General features: G+C 34.6%; 1 protein-coding gene across 5 annotated transcripts; it reads left to right on the forward strand.

Annotated features, from left to right (window-relative positions):
• Positions 1–2,046: 2,046 nt before the first annotated feature.
• On the forward strand, positions 2,047–5,325 carry LOC145133703 (18S pre-ribosomal assembly protein gar2-like protein). Of its 5 annotated transcripts, none has more exons than XM_079068653.1 (6): positions 2,047–2,319; positions 2,825–2,889; positions 3,689–3,767; positions 3,842–4,532; positions 4,619–4,881; positions 4,966–5,325. In XM_079068653.1, the coding sequence occupies exons 3-6, from the start codon at positions 3,703–3,705 to the stop codon at positions 5,072–5,074; spliced, it is 1,128 nt and encodes a 375-aa protein (XP_078924779.1). In that variant the 5' UTR covers positions 2,047–2,319; positions 2,825–2,889; positions 3,689–3,702; the 3' UTR covers positions 5,075–5,325. The 5 variants fall into 5 exon arrangements, with proteins under 5 accessions (XP_078924779.1, XP_078924782.1, XP_078924781.1 ...); XM_079068656.1 differs by having other exon boundaries at positions 3,856–4,532; XM_079068655.1 differs by lacking the exon at positions 2,047–2,319 and adding an exon at positions 2,498–2,551.
• Positions 5,326–10,836: the final 5,511 nt, after the last annotated feature.

A 10,836-nucleotide genomic window follows, 5' to 3' on the forward strand; every position in this document is an offset into this window, starting at 1 on the left:
AACGTTTATATATATATATATATATATATATATATATATATATATATATATATATTTTGTCGTAAAGCACATTCAAACATATTAAATATCAAATTCCATTGATGAACTATTTCTCACTTTGCCCCTAACCAAATGACATCAGCATGGTTACAAAACTTCATATATTTATGCCACTGAGCGTTACTACTTACTACAAATATAAATATCACAAAACATTTGTTTAAAAGTAATTTTATTTCATTCAATTTGTCCTTCTTGCACAACAAAATTAATGATTTGTACAACACATTAACTATGAAAAGTTTATATTTTATTTTTAATTGTCCAATCATGATGGTATTGTTTGATGCTTTATCAAAAATTATAGAAAAAAATTTGTTTTGCATTTTATAAGTTTTTTTATTGTGTAATATAAAATTTTATATAAATTATTTTTGGTTTGCATATATATCCAAACAATGCTAACGTAACCTTGCTTCATCATATGCCAAACATTAGAGTGGTAACACAAAGGAACGCATATGGTAAACTATATGGAGCGGTCCAAACATCGCAAGTTAAATTTATTATTGACTCTAATTTATTTAAACCTTCGGTCAATTCATTTTTAGCAATCTTTTGCATATTAATGCAATTGTGTCTAAGAGTCACGTGACTTACATAACAATAACCAGCTTGAAGAGTTATTTTGGATTAACAATAACCAGCTTGAAGAGTTATTTTGGATGATCTTTGTCGATTGGCGGTTGTCAAAGTGGTTGAAAGACAAACTTTCATAAATCACGAATCTTGCCATCACTTCATATACCACACTTTGTTCTTTAATTGCAGATGGTGCCTTGATTCGTTATTGTTGCTTAATGGCAGGGATGAGCTTAGGCGGGTACTCGCCTCATTTGACGAGAACCGGAACCGCTCTAGGCAGTTCTTAAATGTTTGGAACCAGTCCCGGAACTGGCGGTTCCGGTTCCAGGAGCGGGTAACCCGGTTACATTAATTTTGTTAACTTTTGTCGATAAAACCGCAATTTAGTTCGATCCAAATCAAATCAATTCGGACCAAAAACGGACAAAATCAGACCAATAGATTCTAAATCGGCCTAAGTAACACACATATTTATATTAAAAAGTGTGTGTGTGTTTATATATATATATATATATATATAAACCGGTTCCAGCGGGTAGCGGTTCCGAAAAAACGAGAACCGGAACCGGAACCACTTAAGGCGGTTCCATAACTTTAGGAACCGGAACCGGAACCGGAACCGCTTAAGGCGGTTGCAGTTCCAAAACCGGCAGTTCCGAGGCGGTTCCGGTTCCAAAAGCGGGTACCCGGTTCCGATGCTCATCCCTACTTAACGGTGATCCGGACCAATCCATTTTGCTATCCAAATTTGCATGGTTTTAATGTTGCATTCCCGTCTACCACATTTGTTCCACCGAACTTTCCTTTTACCATTCGATATTTCACTATGTTGTCAAATTTCCAGGTTTCTTTTTGTAGGTTTGGATCTTGACAATCATTTCATTGGTCGACAAACCTCCAAAACACCATCAAAATCGATGCTTGCAAAGAGAAGTAAGAAAAGCTAATAAGTAATTTTTGAGTAGTGTGACCAAAACTAACACATCTAATACATATTCAACTAGTAAATGAAGGGCGAATGGGTCATTATGCAAAAAAACGACTAGAAAACGGTTTCGTTATTAGAAAAAACAATTTCTAACGTCTAGTTGCGAGAACTCGATTCAAACCGGGTCTGCCAAACCGGATCCAAAACTGTTTCGATTTTTATGCACCTCTATGTATTGTAACATTCTAGTTATTGAATAACTCTTATATATGTTTCTCTTTCTTTTAGGGTATTAGAAAAAGTAGCAAACACACCATGGTCCTCAACCAAATTACCAAACCACGACCCATATGACCATTGATGAGATTGCTGGTGGAAAGTGGGTCCCACATCTAATAAAACAGCTGGTCCCACACAAAAATCCATTAAATATTCAATTAAAAAAATATATATTAAGAAAAAGAAAAAAAGAGAGAGAGATCCCCATTCCCCACCCAATTTGACAGGTTGATGAGTTGTTCACATTCCTCACATCTGACTGCCTCTCTGTTTTGGACAGATTCACCATCTCTCTTCACTTTTCCGGCAGCGTTTCTCTCTTCTCCGGCCACAAACCACCAGCCATCGGTCTTTGAACATTTAACTACTAATCATCTACGAATAACACTAACGGAACTCTGAGTTATTTCAAAATGTTACCGAGATCTCCGGCGAAGAAGGCCTAAACCAATTTCAAAAGTTTTCAGGTGAGCGACTTTGAAATCTGTTCATCGAGGATCTCTAATTGTAAATACATAATGTGTTTCTGAAGGAAAACTACTGTGTTTTTTTTTGGAGCTTTCGTTTTGTCTGTGTAATTAATGCTACTTTTTTTAGTGGAGGTGCTCTTTTGATTCCATATCTGTCTAATATTACATATTAAATGCACTGTAAGGAATAGATTGGGAGTAATTAGGTTTTCGAGGGTTGACATTTTCTGTAAGTGGCTCGAGTTCATGTTTCCCCCTCCTTTCAACTATCTCGCAACATACACAAATCGAACGCCATGAATTTTATTTATCTGCTCGCTTTTCGTTTCTCTGTATCTATCATTGCCGCTAATATCGGATCTGTTACCGAATTTTCAATTCAATTTTTCTTTATCTGATTTGTTTAGTTTAGCGTGTAATTCTAGTTTTGTTTCTGTATATGATTATCACATCTGTTAGAAAAAAAAAAATCTAAATCTGTTTGAGATTTTTTGTTTTGCAGTGTCGATTGTCTGAAGCAAGCGAAGGAGACGGATGAGGGTTTAATTTCGTTGATTCGGTGTACAGGTACTGTGGTTAAATGTATATATTTTTATATTTTATATATACACCTTTATACTTTTCATCGTTGATATGCACTTACAAAGTGCAAATCTGTTAGGATCTGATTCTGCTCAGAATTCTTAATTCTTTCGCCCTAGGGTTTATGAAATCTGGTTATGAAATTGTAAACTATATAAAGTACTGTTTGTTTTTGGCTGAAAAACCCTATAAAAAATTGGGTCTTTTGATCCATCAGGGTAACTGACAAAAAGAAGATTGTAAGAGTACATACCTGAGGATTATAAAAAAGTCTTTTTTAGCTGTTCTATGTAGTGGAATTACTCTTGAGAAGTGTTTTAGTGGGTTTTCTTTAATATAACTTTTTTAACTTTTATGTATTGTCTTTTCCCTTGTCTCATTGTAATATTGTATACCTCTCATTTGCTTATTCTTTTTGAATCCATTTAAGTTTTGTTTTTGGTTACAAGTTCCTGACAACTTTGATTCTTTTTTCATTTTGACTTCTTGTTAAGTTGCTCAATATTTCTCTTATCATGGTTTACTTTTTTAATTTCATATACCAGATAAGCTTTATAATTTGTCTTTAGAGCAACTAGATGTGGTTCCACATCTACTATTTTATATATAGACAATATTTTGTGGTCACTTTTTCCCTACAGCCTTTGAATTTTTGGCCTCATACACTTCCTTTGAAATGGGGTTTTCATACTTTTGACTTTTTTTGTAGGGTTTTCAGTTTGACTTTAAAACGTGTTATCTGCTGTCAATCATTATAAATTGGATTCTCTTTTCTTTTTTGTAGGTGGTGTCTCTTTAATGTTTGCATCACAGCTCTTGCGAATTCTCCAAACTTTTCCAACTAATGTTAATAATGAAATCTGGTAAGGTTTATTTACATAATTTTTATGTCATAAATCTATCCACCCTATTATACTTGATTTGAATCCAACAACAGTAATTTTGACACAGATGAAGTGAAGGAGAAGAACACCATGAAAGAGAGCCCAAAAAGGTACACAAATCCATTTTTATCAGATGAAGAGAATGAAAAAGTCAACAACAACAACAACAACAATCAAGAAGTTTACACTGATAAAAATGTGATGGAATTGGAATTGGAATGTGAACTTCCTGAATTGTTAGTATGTTACAATGAAGGTGGTTTTCATGTGAAGGACATTTGTGTTGATGATGGAATCCCTCATGATAAACATGACGACATCATCAATCAAAGTCTGATATTTTCACCCATGGAAGATTATTACATGGAGGAATCAAATCATGTTGTGGATATTGGAGATAATCTTGATGAAGATTGTAAGGATGATGATGCAAAAGACTGTGGGACCAAAGAAGAAGAAGATATTGAGTCCATAGATCCGAATGAGATAAAGAATATCTCTAAAGATGATAATCATGTAATTTCCGAATGTGCCCCTGAAGAGTTAAAATGTGCAGAATCTAATACTGTTCCAAAAGGCATTGACAATTATGTCCCTCAAGAACAACAGATGGATTTGAATTCTGTTTCATTGGATGATAAAGATAAAGATAAAGATAAAGATGAAGATCGACCACTTCCATCACTTAAATCCCTTCTTGAATCCATCAATGGTGTTGATGATAAAGATCAACACCCATCTCAGGTTAGTACTTTCATTAAATGACCAATTTGCCCTTGTAAACCCATCCAAACACAAATCTGATTCTGATATGAGTTTTCTAATTGCAGAGTTGTGTAGAAGGAAATGAAGGTGAAGAAGAAGTAAGCACAAGTATAGAAGGAAACAACACTTTGAATCTAACCAATGGCAAAACTGTAAGTTCCAATGGTCTCCATGATGTTCATGAACGTGGTGAAGGAGAGTCAAGTTTCTCTGTTGCGGGTCCCGTTTCAGGGCGCATAAATTATTCCGGGCAGATTGCGTTTTCGGGCAGCATCTCTCTCCGGTCAGACAGCAGCACAACCAGCACCAGATCCTTTGCCTTTCCCATGTAATAATCATAATATTTTTTTTTTAATTTTAATTTATTTCACCTGACCGGACCTGACCGGAAATATTTTGTGTGTGTATACAGACTGCAGACAGAGTGGAACAGCAGCCCGGTCAGGATGGCGAAAGCTGACCGGAGAAGATTACAGAAGCATCGTGGATGGAGGAATGGGCTTTTGTGTTGTAGATTTTGAATTAATTTTAATGTGTCCTTTTTTTTTTTATAGGATGTGAGTTTTTATATATACATACAAATCAAAAAGAATTTACAGATAAATGTTAAAACGGGAAGTGTTTTTTTTAGGGAGGGTTTGATGTGGAGTTAGTGGTTGAGGTTGAAAAATGGTATGTGTGTTGTGTGTTTTTTTTACTTCATTTAGTGTGTTGTTTTTTATTAGAGTAGAAGTATTCAAATTGGTTGATTCTTGAAGTATTGGAAAGAGAAGACCCGGCCCGACCCGACCCGATTAGTTAGTAAACATCAACTCTCTGCTATGATACAAAATGGATATTCATCAAAATGACTACTATTATTGATTATATCTTAAAATTTAAGGGCTAATATTGCAGCTTTCAGATGTTTCTTAAATCATTTTTCTGAGCTCCTTAAACCGCATCCATTCTTGCATTTTCGACTTTGAAAGTCTACAAACTATAGAAAAACGGTAATCTCTCTAGTATCACGCTTTGAATTCATTAGATTATTGGTTCCTAACCATGTTTTTCCAAAAAAAGATGCATCAACTTAGAGTTTTGAACACAAAGAACAAATTTGGAACTTGATGAACAAGTCCGAAACACATTAACCCGCTTTGAAACTTTTTATTTATAAGTTTATTGGGAAATCTCCAGAAAAGTCCCAATATTTTGGGAAAATTTTTAATAAAGTTCTAAATTTTATTTTTTGAACGGAAAAGTCCTAACTTTTTACCTTTTTAAATAGAAAAACCCAAGAAACCGACAAATTTATTTACTTTAGCCCTTTTTGACCTGTTCAGCAGGTCATGAGACCAAATTGTTATTTTTTTTCTAAATAATGAGATTTTTCTGCAGATTTCGTCAAAATTTGTATATAATATATAAACATATTTTTTATGTATTTATATCTATTTTTATATATTTATTGTCACATCTCCGAACCAGACGGCGGAAACGTTCGGGGGTTTGGTGACTTCATCTTGTAATATCATCACAGTGTATATAATTGAATCAAATACAACATCATCATCACACATTGAATGATACAACATACATGGTTTTACATCATTGTATTTGTTCACAAAAGTTAAATGCCAAAATCCTCCATAATAAATAAGGATCTTAGCTGCCACATGCCACATTTTACATTTTTAGGCCTTCTTTCCACATGTAATATTCTGGTATTTTTTTACTTAAATTAATTCCAAGTGTAATTTTCTGGTTTTTTTAATTATATAAAAAATGTAATTAATTCCTTCTAATCTGATAGTCCTTATATCACGAGTACAATTGTAACGTGTATGTATCTTTAGTATTTTTGTGAGGATTTACCCCTACAACTGTACTCAATCGGGATTCAATGTTAAATCCCTGCAAAATCATCAAAGTTTTATAGAGAATTGAAGTTTTGCTAAACTTATAGGCTACGATTAAGCCGATGATTGAAAAATCATGCGGAATATATCAATAATTTAGGAGACAGAATGGATTCCATAAACAAAATTGCCTTTAAATACGTTTGCTATCAAGCATCCGTATTGTCAGAATTTCACATCTGTGAGTCGAACTACATCGTTATTCTCCTTCAAGTCGCTCTACATACGGGTATGTTTTTACTTCGTTCCTCTTATACATAATATGCAACAACTATGTCTTGATCGAATACTTCATTTTGATGTTTAATTATATGTGTTTGCTAAAATGTCCATATTTCGCACTCTATGCGTTTGCTAAAATGCCTCTGACAAAAAAAAAAAAAAAAAATCATATGATACCTAATTTCGATTGTATATAGTATGATATAATCATACATGAGTTAGTGACTCTTGTGGCTTCCATTTTCATTTGCAAGAGTCTGTCATTGAAAACTTGATTCATTAAGCTTCATGTATAATTGTTTCCAATCAAAAACCGAAAACATAAACATAATAGACCAAACCTTTATGTAATCAACACTAATAGACATTTGCATCCCATAAGCATTTGCAAAGTCTACTTCCATATAAATCATATAAGTTTATTTTTATTTCCACTTTGAATTGCCACAGTTAGTTCATTGATTGTAAATCGTGAATTGAACTTTAATCATAGCTATTTTGGTTTTTTAACTTCAACAGTAACCATTGCTGCAATCTAATCTTCGTTGGTATATTTTGATGAAAAATACACAAATCGGATGAAAATAATCATGACTTTCAATTTTATGAGAATTGTGTACAATATAGCTTTTATTGTTGTGCGTGTTACAGATTTACGGCTTCAAATAACGTTATGCTACTTAGCGAACTTGATTTGTCGCATTAGAAGTTCACTTTGAAAGTTTGAGTCATATGTTTGTATTGCTATGATATTACTTGATAAAAAAGTATTTATCCAATTTACTAATTTTGTATATATTTTTTATTTATAATATTTATTATTATTTTTTGTTATATTACAAGATTTGTTATATAATATAATTCATCAAAATTTTCCAAACCCCATCAACCCTAGGTTGCCAAAGTAGCCACCGCTTGATCTGCCAAAACTCACTAACCTGGTCCTATAAATCCACTGCATATAGGAACATGTCTCGCTACTTTATTTTCAATTAATTTTTCCTAAATCGAAAGGGTTTGCTAATTAATTCTACTGGTATTTTAAAATTTTAAAATGCCAAAACAACTGATGTTCCAATATGCTTCATTTTTAAAGATGGTTGTTATGGTTGTTTATGAATGACAGTGTAATTCCAAAACAAATGTTAAAGTTATGGTGAAAATCTAAATCGAAAGGGTTTGCTAATTAATTCACCTTGAGTGTATAGTAAAATAACTTCAACATTTTACAAGAAGGCCAAGTAATTATGTTTGGTACAATTAAGCATGTGTGCACCGATTTATCATGGAATTATTTGGGATGTAAATCGTGTCATAAGAAGGTTGATCAACAAATGGTTATGAATATTGAGTAAAATGATGGAACAGACGGTGGAGAAATGGTTATGTGTTCCTCCTTAATTTGCAAAGATAAAGTCGTTTATGTTGTTCCAGTGTATTTAACAAATACTTTATGCTTTCTCTTTATTATTATTTTTTTTACAAATTAATGTAATATTTCATTATTTTTTAATATGTTTAGGTTTAAATTCCCAATTAGAGTTCAAGATCGTACATGAGTAATTTCATTAACTCTTTCAGCACTGCAACCTCTGTTACTACTGGCATCATGCACTAAAGAACATGTTTTAGCTCTGAATTAGGAGATACAACTTTAGAAAATTGGTTTTTGGCCAACGGATTTGTCGATGTGCTTTTCTCAACATTGAATCCACCAATGTTGAGAAAAGCACATTGACAAGTCTGTTGGCCAAAAACCATTTTTCTAAAGTTGTATTTCCTAATTCATAGCTAAAACACAATCTTTAGTGTATAATGTTGATGAACTAGCATCAACGTCATCGACAAAGCACATTCAGCTATCATGGAAGATGGCTTTTTGGGACAAGGCTAGACAAAACTTCCAAATCAAAAAGTAGAGAAATAAATGCATCTTTATGCATTTAATACCAATTATCATGTGTATTTTAAGTGCATGATCTTTTTTAAAACTATTTCAACTTTGCGTTTTCTGTTTATGTAGGTTTTATTTGCTTTGATGGTTGAAACTATTTGACATTATTTTATTTGGTTTGAACTACCCATTTGGTTTGAACAACATACAAGATACAATTATTACCTAGGATGAAAAGATAACGTATGGAGTCATTATACAACACTGTTTCGTTGATGATTCCGGAACGTAATCATCCTAAGGGGGATATAATTGTAACGTCCGTAGATCCGGGCTAGTCAATTTAAAGACAATGAGTGTCAAAAATGACTTTTTGATAGAAGATTATTTAGAATAAATAATCTTAACCAAGTTGTAGAATATGTTTCAAGGTTTTCGTACATATAAAGAACACCGAAATCCGAGTTATAACGAAGAAGTTATGACCCGTCGAAGTTTCACGACGGAACCGGCACGGCACCGGGAAGCATAAATAGTGAATTTACGATAAAGCGATTTTTAGCCTTAGCGATCTAAACGAAAGTCGTAGTGTTCGTTAAACCGAGAGCGTCCATAAAAAAAAGCCCAAATCTGACTTCGTATGAGGAAGTTATGATTTTCGAAGTTTCGGCTTAGCAGTGTACAGTCCGAAGTTCGAGTATTAGATCGAGCGGTTTTGAGCAACACAACCTAAATAAGAATCGAAGATCTCGTTAATAGTAGCGTAACGATAAAAAGACAGACGAAAACGGACGTCGGATGAAGGAGTTATGAATTTTTAACAGACCAATCATGTCCCGGCCTGTTAAAAATATAACCTTTAAAATAAAGTCAAAATTAGCCAACGAAGTCTAAACGAAAGTTGTAGAGTACCTTCCCGCCTACGCGTGGATATAAAGAACGTCGAAAATGGAGCTCGTATGCGAGAGTTATTATTTTTAGAAGTTAAGTGTGCAATTTGCGAAACTGTGATGACGTGGCACGATCCTAGCCTTCCCTTGCTCCCCACGGCCTCGCATCCGATGAACGACACGTTGCCTCGCCATTACGCCCCGCGTCCGAGGCCGGGTACGCCCAACGTACTTCGGTTCTTATCCATACGAGTCCGAAGTGCGAGACAGCTGGATCGACCTGGCACCCTCATCCGAACTACGCCCAGCGTAGTGCTGCTGAACGCGCAGCGTAGTTCGAAGCCAGGCGCCTATAAATAGGCTGCGAAGGGTTCCGAGTTTTTCACACATTTTCACAACTCTTTCTCTTTCTACTTTCTCTCACTACCCCTCTAACCCCCCCCCCCCTAAACCCTAGGAAAACCCCCTAGCACCCGTAGGAAGCCCCGAGGCTCCCAGAGTCCCGAGAAAAAAGGTCTTTCGGTTCGGAAACGCTGTTCCAAGCGAAGCCCGGTTTTCTTTAAAATCCGCTGTAAGTGAGCTACGCCTATGAAATTTTTAATATAGCTTTTAAATAATTATAGTAATGTTATTAGGTCCTTAAAATAATTATTTGGGCTATTATTATGAGTTATATAGAGTGTTGTTTAACGCTTATATAATAATAATAGCTACACTATTAATTAGTCGCGGTTAACGTTAGACTAAACCCTAGTGGTATTGATACTAGATTTTGTCAAGGGAAAATTGTTTTGAGATAACGAAGTGTTGTCCGAGTTCCGAGTCACCACCTTAACAAGTGAGTGCATAGTTACTTTCATCTTACACATAGATATGAAGTATTTTATTTAAATTACGTACTATGTGCCCTATAGGTGGACATTGACGGCAATGGACCTAGTACCCTATAGATGAGCATTGGCAGATGCGCCATAACATGTAGATGTTTTTGGATCTACGAGGTACTCTAAACATCCTAGCAGCTGCGCTCTAAGGATAGTATCGGCATCTGCGCCTAATAGAGGACATCATAACCGTGACAGTAGCATTTAAAAGACAATACCGGCAGAAGCGCCTCATAGAGAATATCACAATTCTGGTAGCTGCGCCTAAGTGATAATATTAGCGGCTGTGCTTGTTCAACTGTGGCAACGTTGGACTTCGTGCTATTTCCTTAGGAATGAATGAACGAGGAATAGCTGATTCTTAGGGTAAATCCTTAAGAAGATAATGGGGATGGGTAATTGGGTTGATTGTTTGATGTTTAAACATAATAATTATATTATTGTGGGTTGAAAACCCTATGTACTCACCAGGTTTCCCAACCTGACCCACTC

Source organism: Lactuca virosa, chromosome 8, assembly GCF_052849685.1.
Source record: "Lactuca virosa cultivar CGN04683 chromosome 8, Lactuca_virosa_CGN04683_v6, whole genome shotgun sequence".
In the NCBI taxonomy this organism is placed as follows: Eukaryota; Viridiplantae; Streptophyta; class Magnoliopsida; order Asterales; family Asteraceae; genus Lactuca; species Lactuca virosa.